Consider the following 21,570-nt stretch of genomic DNA (forward strand, 5'->3'; position numbering starts at 1 on the left):
CAACCCGAGCATGTGCCCTTGACCTGGGAATCGAACCTGGGACCCTTCAGTCCACAGGCCGACACTCTAACTACTGAGCCAAACCAGTTAGGGCAAGAAACACTGAATTTAGCCAAAGGGAGGTTGGAGTCACTTGAGTAAGGAGTGAACTGTGAGGAACGGCTGAGGAGCGATGCCAGACACCAGAAGGTTGTGATGTGAGTGGGGCATTAGGAAGGGAGGTCACAGGTCTAGACCAGATCTTCATGAAATTGGATGTGAAGCGAGAGAAGAGGTAGGGAAGTCTCTGAGGGTACAATGTGGTAGAAAGTGGGAAATGGAAGGGTCCTGGCCGTCGCATGGGCTGCTGGGAAAGCCCCATCAGGCTGCCTGGCTCTGCCTCCCCGAGAGGATGGAGGTCTCTGGGCACTGGGAGCAGCGAAGGAAGAGGCAGGGGCACAGAGATGAACTCGGTAGGGAGCAGAACTTGGGAGTGTAATGAGGAGACAATAAGGGAAGGGTAAGTCCGAAGGCTGTTTTCTCTGGGAAGTCAGCTGCTGAGCTGAGGAATCAGTGGGAGGATATAAAGAAGAGGCGAACTCAGGGGAGGGCCAACTAGGGAGAAATTCAAGGAACACCAAGTGTGTTGAGCTTCACTTCAGGTTGGAGCTCCCAAGGCCCAGCCATGCTTTGCTCCAGCAACACGCTTCTTTGTCCTTTCAATTAACCCACTTGAAGTTGAGCTTGCTGGGGTATAGTTCTCCTTCATCATAAACTGATTTTAACTGTAAGGGTCGCCAATGAACTGCGAGCACAAAAGCCAGGCCTACCTCTGCTTCGGTCCCATTCTCTTCCTTGTAAGATAAGGAAGAGGTTCCAATCACCTCTAAGTTCTCCTTTGTCTTTGATATCCTGTAATTCTGGTTCCTTTTCAACTACTTTGTTTTTTGAAGCAAGGCACCCTAAAGGAACTGACTGAATGCCTCCTGTCTCCTGGGTCCAGGCATTCCTGGGGTTCTTTCAGATAAGAGGTTCTTGGGTTGCTGTATTCACAGCACTGAGCCAACTCCGTGGCCACCTGAGCCATGGCCAAATGTTTGCCCGTCGGATGTGGACATAAAGGGAGGAGACATTTACAAAGCTTGGGTGTTATAAATTGTGTCGTCTTTAAAGGAGACACACGTAAGACTTTGCAATAAAACCATAAGATTTATTAATTTTAAGGCTGAACCCCATGAAGGATGCCCATAAAATTCTTATCTAAAGAATGTTCAGGAAATTGTTGAACAAAGACATCATCATTCGAAGAGATATAAAGAGGCTCTCTCAGCTAAGCATATGGGCTATATTAGAGAGGAAAGTAAACAACAAAAGACTCCATCTCTGCTCTGGGAAAACAACTGATGTCTCCTTAAAAAAACAACAACAAAAAACTCTTGTATTTGACTCTATTCTTTGACCACAGGCTCAAATTTGATGCCCCCTGATCTCAGAAGCATTGCATGGAAGACGTCATGGTCAATACCTGCATTCCTCTCTTTTAAATCTTATCAACACCTGAGTTTCTAGAAATGATAGATTTTTTGACCATCCTTATCTTCAAGGGTTAACCAAGAAGGACAAAAAATACATTTCCCTGCCCCCAAAGCACAGGTGTAATGAATGAATCACCAGGAGACACTTCCCTGCCAGTGACCCCAGAGCCTCCTCTGCCCTAATCATTTGAGTACCCCGTGTGGTCTGACAGGAACTCACACGGGTCCTAGGATTCCTTACACAATTAGCCCACTTCCTAAAACCCAGGTGATGGTGGTGGTGGAGGTGTCCCTGGAGGCCATAGTCTTGGTCCTGAAGTCATCAGCCATGTGTCCAGTTAGACCAGTGATGGCGAACCTTTTGAGCTCGGCGTGTCAGCCCTAATCATTTGAGTACCCTGTGTGGTCTGACAGGAACTCACATGGGTCCTAGGATTCCTTACACAATTAGCCTACTTCCTAAAACGCAGGTGATGGTGGTGGTGGAGGCGTCCCTGGAGGCTATAGTCTTGGTCCTGAAGTCATCAGCCATGTCTCCAGTTAGACCAATGCAAACATGTAGATGGAAAACCCCTTTGGAAGTAGCAAAAGCTTTCTGCCCTCTCGTACAGAGTGGTGGGAATGCATAAAGATTTAACCACTTTGGGTAAAAGTCTGGCAGATTCTTAAAATTAAACAAATACCTATTCACCTATTCTATTAGTCAGTAATCCCTAGGTGTTCAAGAGAAATTAAAACATGTCCACAAAAGGACGTATACGAGAATGTTCATAACAGCTTTATTATTAGAGCAAAAACTGGGACCATCCAGGTATCTGTCAATAGGATGGATCAACTGTGATATAATCGTTCTATGGAAAGCAAAAAGAGAACAATGAAAAAGAAACAAAGTTGTACACAAAAGAGTATATACCCTTTAATTCCAGTGATAGAAGTCCTGGGGTTTAAGATTAATCTATGATGGAAAAAATCAGAGCAGCACTTGCCCGTGGAGGGAGGAATTGGTTGGGAACGGGCATGAGGAACTTTCTAGAGTGGTGGAGAGGTTCTATATCTTTCCAGGGGTTTGGTTGGCATGTTAATATGCACTTGTCAAAACTCTGCAGACGTATGCTAGACATGTGTGCATTGTGTTGTATGTAAATTTTACCTCAAAAAATTTTTTTAAATCTGCAAGTAAATATTCAACTTTAGTAAAAGATATGTATGACGAAGTATTTAGAGGAAAGGGTACTGATGTCTCCGATCTACTTTGACATGCACTTAAGCCCTGCCGTGGTGGCTCAGTGGTTGAGTGTCAACCTGTGAATCAGGAGGTCGAGGTTCGATTTCCAGTCGGGGCACTTGACCGAGCTGGAGGCTCGATCCCCAGTGTGGGTCGTGCAGGAGGCAGCTGATCAATGATTCTTTCTCATCACTGATGTTTATATCTTTCCCTTCCTCTCTGAAATCAAATTTTTAAAAAAAATGTATTTTTAAAAAACAACAACAACATGGGTTGGTAGATGATTGGGAGTTAGTCAATGTACCAATATATGGTATAGCAAGAACAGTAAAATGCTCATGATGGACTCTAAGTGATGCATGTACAGGTAAAAGTATGCCACCTTAGTAAAGCCTTTCTACTTTGTTTTGTGTTTGAAAATGCGTGTGACAATGCAGCACTTCAAGTCTTTGGAGATCCTACAGGAGGGATACTGCCTTCTCCGTCATGTCAGCCACTCTGAGATTGGCCACGTTCATTCGAACTCCACTTCTCCCCACCCCAGAATATATTGTAAAAGTGTCCATTTTTTTTAAAAAATCTGATATGTGTTAAGTTCTTACTATGTACCAAGCACAATGCAAAACTCTTTGCACTCATGATCTCATTTAATATTCAAAACTTTCCTATGGTAGATGTACAATTCATAGCTGAGTAAGAAAATAGAGTATTTTGGGGGCTCAGTATCTACTGCCAGCCCCCCAGCTAGTAAGTGGCAGAACCTGGTGAGAACCCGGGTCTCTGATGCCAAAGGCCAGACACCAACAACGATGCTCGCCTGCCTCCCTCCAAATCCATTATCTGAGTTAGAAATGCCTCAGAAATTATCCGCTCCGCTGCCATTGCTTTAGAGACAGTAATGAGGCCTGGAAAGGAAGAGTGATCCTCCCACGTATGAATCCTCTTCTGTTTAAGGCCTGGGCCGTTTTCTCTGGGGAGTTGTTAATCCCGTTCTCTGTGATCAGTGGCAGCACCGGCAACGCATGTCTTACGTTTTGAATGAACAGGAAAGTGGTAAAAGACTGGCCACACCAAGTGACGCCAGGGTGTGGAGCACCTGGAGTTCTCCCTCATTGCTGCTGGGAGTGTAAAATGGTTCCAATGCGCCGGAAAACTGCCCCTTTCAAACCAACTCAAATAATCACGCATCCCACGACCCAGCCATCCCACTCCTCGTCGTGGAATGAGAACAATGTCCACCAGAGACTAAGAATGTCCATTGCAGCTTTAGTCAGAAGCTGGAAATAGCCACCCTGACCATCAACCAAGAATGAGCAACCATATAACAGTCTGTGCTACTACATTCACGCAGCCAAATGCTACTCAGCATGAGCAAAGCACAAGTTACTAATACAGGCGACATGTGGAAGCGTCACAAAAACCTTACGTCAAGTGTAAAAAAGCCAGACAGAGTACATGTTACATGCTTTCATTCATGTGAAGTTTCTTTAAAAGGCAAAATGAATCTATGGTGCTCGGAGTCAGAATAGGTGTTGTCTTGGTGGGGGGTTGACTGGCAAGGGGCAGGAGAAAAATTTCTGGCGTGATGAGAATGTTCTATATCTTTATCTTGGTTGTTGTTACACAGGTGTATGAAATTGTCAAAGTCCTTCAAGCTTCATATTTAAAGTGTGTGCATTTTATGCAATGTAAATGATACCTCATAAAATAATATCATAAAAAAATCTTTTTTTACATGCAAAACAAGACAAATGAAACAAGGAATTTGGCAACAAGGAGAGCTACATTTCACCTAGTAATTTTGAAGATGTGATATGGTAAGCCCCCTTCCCCTCACCCCACAAGAGAAACAAGTGGATAATAGTAGAGTGGACATAAAATTAAGTGACTGAAAGAGTGAGGGAAGGAAGGAAGGGAAGGAGGCAGGCAGGGAGGGAGGAGGCTGGTCACGTACAGACTTTTCACTTGACCTCTCTGTGGCATAACTTCCATTGCCACCTCTTGAGCGAATCAGCTGATGCTTTCGAGCTGCTAGAGCTCTCCCCACAGCAGATAACAGATGGTCCAGGAGAGATGGAGAAGGGGAGGTGGAGAAGGGGAGGCGGAGAAGGGGAGGTGGAGGAGGGAGCTTGCTTTCTGCCACCCGTCCCTGCATCCGGGCCGAGTGAGCGGGCATAGACTCCAGCTCTTCCCTGACTGTAAGTTAATGAACATCCTCAGTGAATGACTCATTTCCTCTCTGCTGATAGGATTGGTTCCAGTATCACCAGATGCTACAGGGCTTGCTTGCAGAAGTGCTCCTGATCAATATCCTTGTCAAATACGAAAGGATGAAGTCCAAGACTGTAAAAATGTGCACCGTGGGGGGGGGGGGTAAGGAGGAATTCTTCCATAGTGTTTGCTTAAACAACGAGTAGTTCATGCTGTTTTCTTAGGGTTTAGACGTTTCTAAAAGTTCAAGGCTCACCCTTTCATTATGCAGTCCCTTTAGACTTTCCCCGGGTCCCTCTACCAGACTCCACTTCCCACGTTCTCCTGAAGCACTTTTCTCTCATCTTTTTCGCGCTGTCCGTTCCATTAGGTGATGCACACCCCAGGCCCCCGCCTGGCTGAGGCGCTTTTTTCATGCCAATCTAATATAAAAAAATAACTGAGCCTTCGAAAACCTTCCCACAGGCACCAGCAGGAAAGTAGGAACTGCTCATTGGTTAAAAGGAGGACTAAGTGACTCGCTGCCACACCGACGCTGGAGGCGACTTGTCCTTGACCTCAAAGGACGGAGCTGTGAGAAGCTCCAGGACTGGACTCAAATGCAGCTCCCGGTCGTCTGGAGAGGAAGGCGAAGGGACAGTCGCCCAAGCTTCCGTCAGGAAGCCCGAGTCAGAAAGCCTCCTGCAGATGCGACAAAGACTCTTAGTGAAGTATAGCCTGGGCGTCAGCTTGGCGAGCTAATGAAATTGAACTGAAATCCAAGTGCTACATCTCCCCTCCCCTAACGCCCCCCAATTCCTTCGAGTTCTCCACATTCACTTCTTCAACATGGTCCTCTGTCTCTAGGCTCCCTCGAGAATAGGAACAAACTCTCTTTTGTTTCACATGTACCTGTTTCTACAAAAATGCCGGCTCGCATCTCCTTGCTCTGTCCTATCAACTGGTAGCCACCAGCCACGTGCAGCGCTAGGGAGCACCAGCCCCGTGGGAACCTGAGAGCAGGGATTGGTCTGCGCCTGCGTGAAGAAACAGGCTCTAACCCCAGCAGCAGCCCGGAGCCCTTCTCTGTCGGTGTGGCTCCCCAGGCAGCAAGCTCCCTCCCTCTCTCTCTATCTCTCACCCAGTTTTTAGTAAGCCTCTTCCCTTTTGAATCTGTGTGGACTGCTCTCGTCATTTCTTTTTTTAAAAATATATATATATTTTTTTATTTTAGAGAGAGAGGGAGAGAGAAAGATCAATGAGGAGAGAGTCATTGATTGGTTGCCTCCCGAACGCCCCACACTGGGAATGGAGCCCACAACCCGGGCATGTGCCCTGACCGGGAATCGAACCGTGACCTCCTGGTTCACAGGTCAACGCTCAACCACTGAGTCACGTTGGTTGGGCTGCTCTCTTGATTTCTACCCTGAAAGCCTCCCTCTCTCTCTATCTCTCACCCAGTTTTTAGTAAGCCTCTTCCCTTTTGAATCTGTGTGGACTGCTCTCGTCATTTCTTTTTTAAAAATATATTTTTAATTTATTTTAGAGAGAGAGGGAGAGAGAAACATCAATGAGGAGAGAGAGTCATTGATTGGCTGCCTCCCTCAAGCCCCACACTGGGAATGGAGCCCACAACCCGGGCATGTGCCCTGACCGGGAATCGAACCGTGACCTCCTGGTTCACAGGTCAACGCTCAACCACTGAGTCACGTTGGTTGGGCTGCTCTCTTGATTTCTACCCTGAAAGGGGGCAAGAATCACTCCATCGGTGACACGAGGAATTGTGTAACGTGGAAGGTTTTTATAGGAAATTGGACAAGAAAGTTATTAGCAAAAGGGAAGAAAGGATTGTTCCAGGTAAGGTCGCCTGTCTTGGGAGGAAGGGAGTGGCAGGGGTCTCATAGGCACAGGACCTAGTTGCTGATCCGGACATTCCAGCTTCAGTCTCCACTCCTGAGAGGAGCAGGTGCTACAGCTGAGTCTTGCTTTGCTATCCTGGGCCAAGTGGCCCCACCTGGGTCCTTGGTTCTTCTCTCTCTCTCTCTCTCTCTCTCTCTCTCTCTCTCACTGAATGTTTGTGGAACCATCTCAAGGGCTCATATTTGATTTTCCATCAGAAAATTCACTCTGTTGTCCGCCTTTTGAACCGCCCTCCTCTTCCCAGACAGGTATCGCCGCCTGTGGAGACGCATCAGTTAAGTGTTTGCACTCGCAGGTGTCTTTCCCAGGAGCCGAGTAGCATCACCAAGTGGAGGAAGGTAAGGTGCTTCACCTGGGCGTAGAGCATGATTCTGCCAAGGGAGGAAATAAACCACTTCTCTCTCCCAAAGGTGACTGTTTTCTCAATAATAACAATACGCCCAGCCGGCATGGCTCGGTGATTGAGCATCGACCTATGAACCAGGAGGTCACGGTTTGATTCCTGGTCAGGGCACATGCCCGAGTTGTGGCTTGATCCCCAGTGGGGACATGCAGGAGGCAGCCGATCAATGATTTTCTCTCATCATTATGTGTCTATCTCTCCCTCTTCCTTCCTCCCTCTGAAATCAATAAAACCATCTATTTTTTAAAGGTTATGTGCTCTTTTGAGGGTAGTTAGCTTATTTCAAAGATGTGTTAAACTAGATGCACACCACAGAAATAATAAAGGCTTATAGGAAAATACTACGAACAAAATCAAATCAGTAATCAAGAAACTCCCAACAAACATCCCTCTCCCCCCAAAGAAAGATAATTTAAGGTTTTCTGAGTTCCATTTTTATTTCCCCTATGCAGTGCCATTCCGATTCTTTTTGCTGGTTTGTGGTTTTAGGATTCTCTTTTTCTAAATTTCATGTATGGTGTGTCTACATGTAGAAGATACTTTAATAATTCTACTCAGTAGTCAGTGGGCCTTTTCAATTCAGATGTCTCTCCAGTGACCTTGGTCTTGCATCCCACACTTTTATGTGGGTTCAATCAAGGCCCACCTCTGGCGCTAACTAGTGGGGAGTCAGGGAAAGAACTCTTAAAGTCTTAGGAGCATCTACTTCTGTCTAATCTCCTCTTTCCTCTCCATCTCAAGCCTAAAAATCTTTATCTAATGGCGTGGAGCTAGCAGAGCGAGGGGGAGGACAGGGGAAGATTTACCTAATCACATGTTTTGTCAAAGCTTTCCTCTCTTACACCTGGACCGGTGCTTTGAACTGAAAAGCCTGGGAGTTCATGTCACTGTTCTCTACTGTGCAATGAAGCAATGGCAATGCCCATTCAGCTGCCCAAAGGGGAAGGGGCTTGTGTTTAACAGGAAGTGTAAAAAATATAACTCATCCGGTAATACCAACCACACACAGTTAGTGAGGAAACTGAGCCTTCAGAGAGGTTGGGGAGCATGCCCAGTGGTACACGGTGAGTGGGCAACCGAATGAGGACCTGAACCAGGACCCACGGGAAGCAACCCTGGTGATATTTCTTCAGAGCATCGTCAGAATGGCAGAGGGGCGGGGTTGGCGCTTCAGAGAGAAAGCCTGCACGTCCTCCTCAAGCTCACCACGTGGGGACATAGCCTATATCCTGCCCCGATGGCAAATCCTTTCTGTGAGGCTACAAACATCACGAGTCCCCAGAGTTGAAGTGGGGCATCTTTACAGAAAAGAAGGGGAAATACAGCAAAGGGATGAAAAGAGAGACCAAAGAAAAAGTAAGTACAGGAGAGGAAGATGGGCTATCACCGATGACAGGATTTTGCCAGTTGAGAGAACGTGGGCTGTAAAGAACAGATTCTGTGTGCAAACAGGGAGAGGTTTCCCTTCTGTTTGCTGAAAACACAGCTTACAGCCTTTGTCAAGCCATCCCTCAGACCGTGCGCTCCGGCTGCAGATAAGACTTTCATGGATGGGTTATTATTTGTAAACAATGTTATTGCTCTATGATTAAAACAACAGTCATATAATTCCTGAGGGAAGAAGATATAAGAGCTGCAGAAACTGCCCGGGGTCTCTCAGAAAGCTGAAGAAGGCGGTCCTCAGAGCCTTGCATGCCAACCAGGTAACCCTCCTGCTCTCCGCCAGCTATTCACTGGGCAGAAACGATAAGTTACAGCTCTAATGGTGTTGGGCATGCTTCTTGCTGTTTTGTTTGATATATGAATGACTTATTTTCTTTCTTCCCCCATTAGTAAGAGCATTGGCTTTGGCCTCAAATAGTGCAGGGTTAAATCATGGCTCTGCAATCTAGCAGCTGTGGAACTTTAAGAAAGTTAATCTTTTGTTTTTTTAATCTTCACCCAAGGATATGTTTATTGATTTTTTAGAGGCGTGGGGAGAGAGAAACATCGATGTGAGAGAAACATTGATCAGTTGCCTCCCATACCTGGCCCAACCAGGAATTGGACCCACAACCTAGGTAGGTGCCTCAACCAGGAATTGAACCCAGAACTGTTTGGATGATGCTGCAACCAACTGAGCCACCCAGTCAGGGCAGGAAAGTTACTTTTTTAAAAATGTGTTTTTATTGATTTTTAGAGAGAGGAAAGGAGAGGGATAGAGAGATAGAAATATTGATTAGAGAGAAACATCATCGATCGTTTCCCTCCTTCCTGCATGCCCCCCTCTAGGGATCAAGCTCGAAACCCAGGCATGTGCCCTGACCGGGAATGGAATCGGTGACCTCTTGGTTCCTAGGTTGACGCCTCCTTCCTGCATGCCCCCCTCTAGGGATCAAGCTTGAAACCCAGGCATGTGCCCTGACCAGGAATGGAATCGGTGACCTCTTGGTTCCTAGGTTGACACTCAACCACTGAGCCACACCGGCTAGGCAAGAAAGTTAATCCTAATGAATGTCAGTGTCCTCGTATGCAAAATAAGCTAATGATACCTGCAGTACAGCCTAGTTATGAGAGTTGAATTAGATGAGATGTAAGAATTCCATGAATGTCGGTTTGTTAACATTCATTTGTAGATTATTCAGAAAGATGCTGTGTGTCCCTCCCCCCAGACAGTTGGCTTAACAGAGGAGTTCTTGCTATTTGTGTTTCAGGGGGATTTCGGGACATGAGAATACCTCCATCACTTGGGAAGGAAGTTTGTCAAAAGAGTGCAGGGCTAATACAGTGATTTACAGGAGGGGGGTGGCCCTAGCTGGTTTGGCTCAGTGGATAGAGTGTTGGCCTGCGAACTGAAGGGTCCCAGGTTCGAGTCCAGTCAAGGGCACATGCCCAGGTTGCAGACTCGATCCCCAGGGGGTGGGGGGGGGGGTGCATGCAGGAGGCAGCCAATCAGTGATTCTCTCTCATCATTGATGTTTCTATCTCTTTCCCTCTCCCTTCCTCTCTGGAATCAATAATAAATATATTTAAAAAAATAAAATAAAAATAAAGGAGGGAGGGTGGTCATCACAGCCCCACACTCTTCATCCTTTTGTTTCCTCTTTATTAACTGTATCCAGGTGTCCATGTGGAGTGTAATATGGAGCTAATCTTTTGATTTTCCAGGAAAGGTTCCATTTCAAAGTCATGTTCTGTTGTTCCCCTTAAGCAATGTATTATTTGAGAGCTAGAACACGTGTCCTGATTTTTGGATCCTAATGCATGCTTAACTGAGAAGTCAATGAATTGCCCATTTTCATAATTACTTGGGGGGAAATCTTGGGCCCATTCCCATGCTTACACTAAAATAAATGCCAGATGGATGAAAATAGAGGAGAACATGGGTATGTATGTGGATGGTGATGGCCAGTTTTTCTGATATCAATTCCAAAGATAGAAAGGAGACGAGAGATATGACGATTTTTGAAATTTTCAGTACGGCAAACAAGATAAACAAGAGACTATACAAAATGGGAAATATTCTGAGTAATATATAAAAGGCAATAACTATTCAAAAAAAGGTTTCACAAATTCCCGAGAAAAAAAGATAAACAATCAAATAGCAAAGCTATAAACCAAACCTTTACAAAAGAAACTTATAAGCTCATCCCTATATGAAGAGATGTTCCACTTCATTAGCATATCAAAAGGCAATAACTATTCAAAAAAAGGCTTCACAAATTCCCGAGAAAAAAAAAGATAAACAATCAAATAGAAAAGCTATAAACCAAACCTTTAAAAAAGAAACTTTAAAAGCTAATCCCTATATGAAGAGATGTTCCACTTCATTAGCATATTTTAAATGCTAACAAAAACAATGAGGTGTTTCTCTAATATACCAACATTAGCAAGAACGCAATAGACAAATTGGGCATTCATTGAGGGTGCAGTTAGTGGAATGTACAATGCAGCCCAAATGGAGGGCATCTGAGCCAAGGGTATCAATGCAGCAATGCCCACGTTCCGTGCAGCTAGAACCCTGTGTATGTGAATTTATACCAAAGAAAGAATCGAAGCTGCATAAAAATTACATGAGTGGAAAAGATTTATTACCATAAATTTGTTTCTAAGAAACAAAACCATGTTTTGTAAAATTTATGTAAAATCTCTCACACAGAGAGATGTATATGGAAAGAGGTCTATAAGCTAGTCCCTAAATTGTTTATCTCTGGGAGATGGGATTTACTTCTCACTTTCTAGTTTTTCACTGAGCATATACTGTTTGATGGTGGGACAAGATAACAAACTTTTATTTTATTTTAAAAAGGGGCACCGCCTAAGTGTAAAAAGGTTGCGCTCGAGTCAGAAAATCTGGTTGTAGCTGTGTGACAATGAGCAAATGACTTTAGACGCATCAGCCTCCGGTTCCCTCAACTGTAAAATGTGGGTGTTAAGAGCATATATTCGCTTTGAAATTTAGCACCAAGCAATTCACTGCTTTGATTTGATTGACTGGTCTACAGCAAGCCCATTACTTCCTGGTCTGTGAGAAATCTTGCCTGCGACACCCTCTGGCGGTGCCCCTGAGAATAGCAGGGGCAGGCTCTCCACAAAATACCTAATGCCTCCGCATGGACTTTTAAACCGTTCAGCCCAGTACAGTGAGGTCCCTGGCACTGGCCCAGAGACCTTGCAGATGTGAACAACACTTCATACGTTCAATGTTCCCACCCTCCTAAACATTTAGTTGAAGATGGTCTTTGGTGTATAACCTTGGTTTAGCCAGAAAAATATTTTTGTTCTCCATATGTGATTTGGCACCTGAGTTCCTGGCTTCGTCTCACCAGCGCACATGTGTTCAAATTGCAGATCTAGGTGAACCCAGGAGCTTCCAGGGAACACTGGCCAGGGCTCTGAGATCCTTTCGGTAAACGGTTCCGAAGCTTGTCTGCCCCCAGGGAAGAGGAGGATGGCCTCCAAGAGCGTGTGGCTGCTCCTGCTGGTGGCTGGCACCGGCGCCCTGGGCGGTGAGTATCGGGCCCTCGGCTGGAACAGAGCCCACGGCCAGGGTTCGTGGCACTCACACGGCACAGCCAGATCCATTTGCCCCCAAAATATTTAGGCACTTCAGGAAATAGATGCTAAAGGCAAAAACGAAAGACAAGGTGATGTGGTAAATAAAAATAAATGCCAGGAATTTAGAATCAAGAATTCCAACCTTGTACGATTGTGAGCCATAGTCAACTCATCAACGACATGTAGATTATAACAATTATTTTGCAAGTTTGTGAAGGGTAGAGATATGTGTTTAAAACACCTGATACCTCGCTATCAGTAAATGAGGGCTATACTCAGAACTGCCAACGTTTATGCCTTGCTTTCCTACTTGACCAGATGGGGAGTTTGGGTTGGAAAGATGGATCCTACACGGGTAACAACCGAGCATCAAGTATAAAGTAACATGTCAACAAAGCGGAGGGTAGTACCCTAGAATCCACCAGTGCAGAAAACGGGAAGAGTGAGCTAAAGATAAGTCTCAACAAATATCTGAAATGAAAGGAACTGCAATGTAGGCTCCATTGTTCTATTGATGAGGAAAATGCGGTCCCAAGAGGGGTAGAGACATGCCTGAGGTCTCTCAGTAAGGTTAGGGGGTGCTCTGGCTCAGTCCTGGGTGCTCCCGCCATTCCCTATGGCCCTGCTGGGCATTGTATGTGGGGGGGGGGGTAAGTGAGGAAACCATGCCCCCCACCCACTTCTGTTGAGAAAAGGGCCTCTTGTATACAACCCGGCTCTTCACCCAGAGGGGACAACTTTGACTGGAGCGGGGATTGGAAGGAAACACAGAGAGAAGCAAGGCTCTTTGGCATCATGTTGGTGGCCATGGCTGATGTCTGTGGTCCAGCCACCAGCTGTCCCAACCACCCATGGCTGCTCAGGACCCGGGGCACTCAGACACCGCTGAACTGTGCCAGGATGTGTAAGACTCAGAGGTCCCTGCTGCAGAGCCGCCTCCCATGCCATTTCTAACCAACTAACCAGTAGTTCCTGTTGCTCTGGCTCTGGCTTCCCTGAGGCAGCTTGAAATTTGCCCACACTCTATGCTGGAACGTGAGAAACAAGCCCCCACTCGAGGGTTCACTGAACCTCTCTGGTTCCTTCCTTAGAGAAGGTAAAGGCAGAACACTCACCCCCGGCCCATCCATTCCTTTTTTACAGCTCTCCCTCCCAGCCGTACAAAAACTTTCTCCTGATTCTACTGTCTTAGGGGAAGGGGGTTCTCACAACACATCCTGTTATTCTTTGCATTATGGCTTGTGGAAGGAGTCTAAGCTTGCATTTAAGGGGAGTGTGGGAATGAGAAGGGCATTTTCTCTCTCAGGGAGACTTGATGGTCAAGAGCAGGGGTCCTCAAACTTTTTAAACAGGGGGCCAGTTCACTGTCCCTCAGACCGTTGGAGGGCCGGACTATAGTTTAAAAAAAAACTATGAACAAATTCCTATGCACACTGCACATATCTTATTTTGAAGTAAAAAAACAAAACGGGAACAAATACAATATTTGTATTTGCCGCGGGCCGTAGTTTGAGGACCCCTGGTCAAGAGCATCACCCTGTGGCCTCAGCAGTGATTTCTTTGTCCCGGCCCTCAGCTGCCTTTCACCTGAAACAATTCACTCAACAAGTAGGGAGACAAAAAAGAAGCATGACCGGTGGACAATGAAAGACTTCCATCCAGTGACCATTTTCAAAAGGATGACACTGGTTATGATGATAACATGATTGATTTTAATAGCTGCAATTACTTAAGTAGCTACTATTTACTGAATAATTACTACATACCAGCTCTATGCTAATCGCTGTCCATGCAGCATCTCCTTGAATCCTCCCAACAATCTAATGAGAAAGGTACATATTGTCAGTCATTGTGCAAACACTACGCTAAAGCTAAGAGAGGTCACAGAGAGCTCCCGAGGCCACAGCTCGCAGCGGTGGAGTAAACAGGCTGTTGCATCCAGGCGACACGCCAGCGGCTGAAGGCTCTCGCCACGCACGTGGTGACCAGGAGCTCTGGCACCAGGAGAGGTGGGGCTGGGGGCCGGGGCTGCTAGGAACACTCGCCCTAGCCCAGGTCCCACCTCATCTCCATCTGAGTGACGTCAACAGGCCACTTCACCTCTTTGAGGTTTTATCTGTACAGTGGGGATGGACATCTCCCTCTCGGAAGGTCTGGTGATTGAAGAAGGCAATCTGAACGGTTCAGGGACGCAGCCCATTGACCAATCGCCCAACAGGGAGAGTTTGCCGCACTGGGCCACGCTTCCTTGGCTCCTGGGCCCAATCCTCCTCTCTCCCCTTTCTCCCACGCCTGCTTGATGGACACCCTACCCTTCCTTGCCCATTCCTGCCTCCACTCCTCTGCTCACCCACCCCCTTTGCCTAACGTGGCCTCTCTCCGGGCTACTGTCTCACAGCCCAGCTCATCTCAGTTTTCAGCCCAGCTGCCACTAGCCTGTCCTATGTCTTCCTGGACAAAAAGCCACTCCCTCCTTGTCATGCCTGAAGCTACCAATGCGAGCCCTCGCTCTCTCCTGGGGTGCCTCAACATATAGCTATTGGATCTCAGTACCAATGTGGGGGTTCCACCCGATGCATTTGTTGATGGGAATTAGCCATCAGATGGGGTGGGGACCCACGGGGCCCAGGGTGAGAGGGACCTGAGCCAAACTCCACTGGTCACCTGACTCCATCGCCCCTCCGCTGGCTGGTGGAGCACAGCGACACTTTGGTTCTCCTGGAATTAGTGTCGGTTCAGAGTCAGCGTCCAGTAATCCTCCAAGGATCCGATTTGTCCTTTTCCCCAGTGCACAGCCATCCCGGTAAGAGGCCGTCGTCCCCTTGGGGAAAGGCTGGGAGGATTCACAGTCTAGAGCAGTGGTTCTCAACCTTCTGGCCCTTTAAATACAGCTCCTCATGTTGTGACCCAACCATAAAATTATTTTCGTTGCTACTTCATAACTGTAATGTTGCTACTGTTATGAATCGTAATGTAAATATCTGATATGCAGGATGGTCTTAGGCGACCCCTGTGAAAGGGTCGTTCGACCGCCAAAGGGGTTGCGACCCACAGGTTGAGAACCGCTGGTCTAGAGTATTCGCAGCCTTGGAGGGTCCGAGCCTCCCTTCCATTCCAGGGACACCAGGTCTGTAACGGGATCGAGGGGAAATGGATGGCTTTTGCCCTCAGAACTTGTCAGTGCCTTGTGCTTGCGTGCAGACATCCTCATGAGGCCCAGCTGTGCTACCGGGTGGTTTTACCACAAGTCCTATTGCTACGGATACTTCCGGAAGCTGAGGAATTGGTCCGACGCTGAGGTAAGACATGCTTGTCCAAAGCCGGGGGCCACCCTGGGCTCCAGACCTCCTTTGACTCCGAATCAAGGGTCCTTGCTGGGCATCCCGAGAAGTCACCTGGCTGGTGACATGGAGAGAAGAGGGCTGTGTGCTCAACTCAGCCCATGTTTCAAGCATTGATGGAGCGGGCGCTCTCTGCCCAGAACCTCAGTGGGCTGCGAAGATGTGAGAATGAACAGGACACAGCCCCTGCCCTCCGAGAGTTCACTGTCAGTAAGAGAGACAGAACTGTGTGAGTCAGAGGAGGAAGAGAAGCTGAGAAGTTACAGAAAGAGCAATTGCATTGCAGTAGGAGAGCTGCCAGGAAGAGCCGGGGTGTGGCCAGGCCTGGAGCTCAGGCCTCAGACCCTGACAGACCGTGAGGCAGAGGATGGAGAGCTTAGTGGTCCTCACGGTCTGACAAATACATCAGCTCAGTTCAAACCCCTTGTTTAACATCAGTTCATTCACATCACCTCACTTTACCAGTTTTCTTGCTATAAAATGGAGGTAACGCGTTGACCCCCGGGGGCTGTCAGGGGGACTTATTAAAGCAAGTTGCCAAAAGCCGGTGGCACATGGTAGATACTCAGTTCAGGTTTTCAAGGCAAAAAAACGAGTCCACAGGATCGAGACCGAGCCTTGGCAGTTAGCACCAGAGGCCAGAGGAGGCTCTGGACGCCGTGGTCCCTGCTGTTCTTGGCTCCCTGCCAGTGCTGATGGCCAATCTTAGTGCCCGAGGCTTCTGGAAGCCATCCAGGGGACAGACGCGGAGAATGACAGGGAGAGCCCATCTCGGCTGCAGAGGCGGAGGGAGGTCTGAGTCCTGTTCCAGCTTCGCCACCACCAGCTGTGTGAGCTCGGAGGGAAAATATCGCTTAAACACTCCCAGCCCGTTTCCTCTCTGCCCCAGGAAGTTCTGTGCCTGGTGCACCCACTACATGTTGGACTGGTAATCTGGCCTCCATGCCTCACACATTTGAAAGTCAAGTGCAACTCCCAGTAAAAAAGCAGTTAGGAGCTGTAGAGTGGGTGGCGAGTGTGAGGACTGAGTTATCATTACACAGGGACCACACCTCATCCCAAGCAAGAGCCTAAAGGCAAGCACTGGAGTAGCAACCACAGCCAATCCATGTTTTTATTACATTAAAGTTCTATCCCGTAGGCAGATCCCGTAACACAAACCCCCAGAAGCGTAAAATAAAGTGTATATCTCGTCTATCGATAAAATGCGTATAAAGTGTTTGCTTTGTTTCATTGGACAGTAAGTTTCAGGTTGGAGAACAGCACATTTTATCATCAGTGGTTTCTTAGATTTGTTTGGGAGGTAGTATTATAAAACATAATTATGACAAACGTGTCCTCCTGACAACTCCCTGGGTCGCGGTAATCATTTTCTCTGTTTCCAGATAATGAAACTAAGTGAGCTCAGAGAGGTGCAGTGACTTGTCCAGGTCACATGCACTAATGAGAGGCAAGACCAGGACCCCAGGCACTTCCACGGACCCTACAGCCCGGGCCCCTGCCTGGAGCTGCCTCGTCCTCTGAGACCCGCACTTGTTCCCTCCCTCGGTGACAGGAAGGCCAGGACGCCTTCTGTGGGGTTTAGATGACGACTTCCAGAGGCGGTGGGGTTGTGAGAGTCCCCACTGCATGGCACAGGCGAGGGCCGTGCTTTTAAACCTCGAGGCATCACCGCGACTTCTCCTTGCCCACAGCTCGAGTGTCAGTCCTTTGGGAACGGAGCCCACCTGGCGTCTATACAGAACCTCCAGGAAGCCAAAGCCATCTCTGGGTACATAGGTGGCTACCAAAGGAACCTGCCCGTGTGGATTGGCCTGCACGACCCGCAGAAGGTAAGCTCGGACGTGGCCCACAGAGGCCCCGTGTGAAAGCCAGAGAGCTAGCCCCTCTCTGGAACTGACCGCCAGGCCCCCTGGCAGGGGGCACACAGAGTAGAGCTTACACGTGCCTCCAACTGAGAGGGGCCAAAGCCTCCAGGTCAGGGTCCAGTTCCAAGTAAAGTCCTCCCCAATCTTAGAACGCAAAATTACCAGCTTTTCAAAAAAAAAAAATGTGCAAACACACACACACACACATACACACACCTGGTATGGCACCCCGCTTAATTAAATCTCCATTGGATCTTGGCTTAAAGTTGGAAACTTTTAGCTAAGCTTTCTCCTAGATGCCATTACGTTTTTTAAATTTTATTGAGGAGAGAGAGATTTGTTGTTCCACTTATCTGTGCATTCATTGGTTGTGTCTTGCACATTCCCTGACCGGAGATGGTACTGACCCCCTTGGCGTACCAGAACAGTGCTCTAGCCAACTGAGCTACTGTCTAGAGCCGATGCTCTTATGTTTTTGATGATTCCTTAACCTTTTGCACTAGACCCTCATTTTCCTCTCCGTCAACACCTCATTGTAAGGAGCGGCCTGTGAGGTCTTCGGGTGGAGGTCTCTGTGGGATCTGCCGTGAGCAGGTTCTTCGTGGGGCGTCTATAGTCAACCCAGACAAACGTAAGGAACACGGGAGCGAACACCCAGACAGTTCCTTGATAAAACTTTCCCACCAACGTTACACATATTCTTTACAATCCATTTTCCATTTTTATGTATTCACACTGCTACCAACCAGAGCTCTCATCCAGAGGTAAAATATTTACATCTATTTCCACCAGGTAGGTTTTGTCATTCATTTTTATACATTTGTGACTAAAGAAAGGAAGTGGCGAATGAACGTTCTAGAAAGTATGTGATGTCTCTAGTTATCAAAAAAATGCATAATAAAGGGACATAACTTGGCTTATTGTTCTATCAAACTTTTGTTTTGTCTTAATCAATAATATTTTTTTCAATATTTTAAAGGATATGCCTAATTGCCCACTGGATGGGGATGTAAATTCCTCCAAATGAATCATTTTGGACAGGAGTTGGCCATGAATATCAATCCCCTCAAACGATTCATGCCCTTTGGCCATTCATTCTATTTCTGGGATTCTATTCCAAGAAAATAATTTTAAGTATAGAGACAGCTTTATGAACAAAGTTATAGCAGTATTATTTGTAATAATTGTAAATTGAAAACAATATAAACTTCAATCATTAGGGGAATTATTCAGGTAAATTATGGTACAGACTTACCATTAAAAAATGTTTCGGAAGCAAGATACAGAGTTGGGTATATATTTTAAAGATCACCCTGTTTTTTAGTTCACAGGCATATTGTGATAGATAAAAATGTTTACACCAGAAATGAATTACTAAGAGATGAGTAATGTTTACAGAAAGACTTTCAATGTTTCCTTTTTCACACATTCCTGTGCTTTCCCACGTTTTAAAATAAAAACTGCATTTTTCACCCAGCCAGGTGGCTCAGTGGTTGAGTGTTGACCTATGAACCAGGAGGTCACTGGTTTGATTCTGGTCAAGGGCACATGCCTGGGTTGCAGGCTCGATCCCCAGTGGGGGACGTGCAGGAGGCAGCCGATGAATGATTCTCTCTCATCATTGATGTTTTATACCTCTCTCTCCTTCTCCCTTCCTCTCTGAAATCAATACAAATATATTTAAAACTAAAAACAAGAAACAACAACTGCATTTTAGCGGGGCCCGAGGGCTGCACCTGGGCTGTGAGAGGTGGGGTGACCTCTGCATGCCCTCTGTCTCCTGTCACCCGCAGAGGCAGCAGTGGCGGTGGATCGACGGGACCTCGTATTTATTCAAAACCTGGTCCGGCAGGTCCATGGCTGGAAACAAGCACTGTGCTGAGATGAACGCCCACAGTGAGTTCTAAGGCTTCGCCCTCCCCTCCCCCTTAACTCTGGTTCCAAGCAAAGCAGCCAGAAAATGCTGCTCAGCTCAGCACGGAGCCGCACGAATTGACATGGCTGTTCATTCTCTTACAGACTTTCTAACTTGGAACAACAAGGAATGCGACAAGCGCCAGCACTTCCTCTGCAAGTACCGGCCGTAGAGCAGGAATCGGGGTCCCTCACCCCGGCCCAAACCCCTCCCCCCTTCTTGCCCTGCCACGGTGTCTATGTCCAATCATTGCCTCAGGAAGTAAACGTGGTAACCAAGCTGGTGAGGTTCTTATTGCACTGCTTTTATCGGGTTAGAGGCAGAGCCCTCAACATCGATACAACAACGGCTTCTAGCTCTAAATGCTCACCCCACAATCGCTGTCCATTACACTCGTCTTTCCTCCTCCCCACCTCCACGTGTCTCGTGCAGACTAGGGGTGCACATCCCTCCTGATGAAAGAGCTGGGTGTCTGGCCACCAGGGAGACAGGTTTGAAGACGGGAGGAACCGCTAGTGAGCTTTGGGTCACAACTGACAGCCGGACTGTCTCAAGCAAAAAAGAAAAAGTATTGGTTATGTCACTCCACCGTCCACAGGCAGATCTGGGCTTCAGGCATCGCTTGACCAAGGGCTCCACAAAGCCCCCAGGATGGGGCTTTCTCTCCGTACCCTTTGACCTTGTTTTGCTGAGAATAAACTTTTATTATTCCACCCCATCTAGTTGCATGGTTGGCTACAGCAGCTCCGACCCTCACCTTGTCAGGAAAGAGAGCCACAGCCCTCAAACAAAAGCCTCCAAATTACAGCCTCTTTGGCCAAGAATCTCGAGTCACATGCTCCCTCTTAACCAATCACTATGGCCAGAAGGAGGGAATGGGATGGTTAACTTCGCTCAGGTGTATCGCAGGTAGCTCCCTGGAGCCCAGGGGTGTAGTCTGCTTCCCACAAAGGCCTCTGCTGCAGAGATATGGTTCCTGTGTAGGAGGCATGCCCCTCTGGGAAGGCACAGCCCATGGGCCGCAGGACCAGAGCGGGCTGCCCCCTTAGCTGTGTACTTGGGGCAGTGCACCTGCTCACGGCCCTCCTGTGGCCCTGCTGGCTGAGAGCAGGTGAGGTGTTCTCCGCCTGGGGGCCAGGGGCCATCCTTTGGGGAGCTCTGTCCTGAGGCCCCACAGCAGGACTTTAGACTCAAGTGTCTGAACCGAGACTGGAGAGGCACCTGATGCCAAAAAGAAAGCAACCAGGTAGATACTGTTTCCCCAAGGTGTGCTCACGGGCATAAAACTCCAGCCACCGCCTAAGGCAGTTTGTTATACTGGAAAGAGCAAAAGGCTTTGGAATTAGGCCTCTCTGACTACCTCCAACTGGCTGTAGGAGGTGGAGCCTGACATCTCTGAGACCCTGTCTTTTTTCTCGGGAATCTAAGGGCTAAATTGGTGGAAACAGGTAGAGTTTGGAATGGGGCCTGACATACGTGCTTAACAAATGCAGCTGTCCTCTCTGAGAGTCACACGAGCTGCCATAATAGCTGCTTACGACCGTGACACAAGCTGACACCCTCCACTGAGGGGTAGGAGGACAGCAGCACAGGAGAAACCTGGGCTCCAGGGAACTCTGTGCATGTGTCTGCTGGCCCGTGCGGGAGCCCACGGGAGGCAATACCGACAGGATGGTGAGGGAGGTGCGTGCCAAGCTCTAATTCAAAAATCTAGCACACGTTTCCATCAGACTTACTCCATGTGAAGGCATCATAGTCACTGCATGGATGAAGGCAAAGGAGAGTAAGCTGAGGGCATAAAGATTAAGCCAGAAATCACACAGATGAAAATCTTTGTGATCTTGGGTTAGATGTCTTAGGACACAAAAAGCCAAAACCACAGAAGAAAAAAAATCATAAATTATCGTCAACATTAAAAGCGTTTGCTCTTAAAATATACTGTTGAAAAGCTAAAAGACGTGTCATGAAATGGGAGAAAAATATTTGTACAGCACAGATCTGAGAAAGGACTTGCAATTCACTCAGAAGGCAACTTGATTATTTTTTAAATGGGCAAAAGAAGTGGACAGACACTTCACCAAAAAATACACATGAATAGCCAATAAGCACATGAGTAGATATTCAACCTCACTAGTCATGAGAGCACTGCTAATTAAA

General features: G+C 47.3%; 1 protein-coding gene across 2 annotated transcripts; it reads left to right on the forward strand.

Moving 5' to 3' along the window:
• Positions 1 to 8,593: 8,593 nt before the first annotated feature.
• REG4 (regenerating islet-derived family, member 4) lies at positions 8,594 to 19,692 on the forward strand. Of its 2 annotated transcripts, XM_005879077.2 has the most exons (6): positions 8,594 to 8,955; positions 12,083 to 12,240; positions 15,491 to 15,588; positions 17,325 to 17,462; positions 19,292 to 19,394; positions 19,518 to 19,692. In XM_005879077.2, exons 2-6 carry the CDS (start codon positions 12,183 to 12,185, stop codon positions 19,583 to 19,585), a joined length of 465 nt encoding a protein of 154 aa, XP_005879139.1. In that variant the 5' UTR covers positions 8,594 to 8,955; positions 12,083 to 12,182; the 3' UTR covers positions 19,586 to 19,692. The 2 variants fall into 2 exon arrangements, with proteins under 2 accessions (XP_005879139.1, XP_014405591.1); XM_014550105.1 differs by lacking the exons at positions 8,594 to 8,955; positions 12,083 to 12,240 and adding an exon at positions 14,853 to 15,092.
• Positions 19,693 to 21,570: the final 1,878 nt, after the last annotated feature.

This window comes from Myotis brandtii, unplaced genomic scaffold (assembly GCF_000412655.1).
Source record: "Myotis brandtii unplaced genomic scaffold, ASM41265v1 scaffold582, whole genome shotgun sequence".
In the NCBI taxonomy this organism is placed as follows: domain Eukaryota; kingdom Metazoa; phylum Chordata; class Mammalia; order Chiroptera; family Vespertilionidae; genus Myotis; species Myotis brandtii.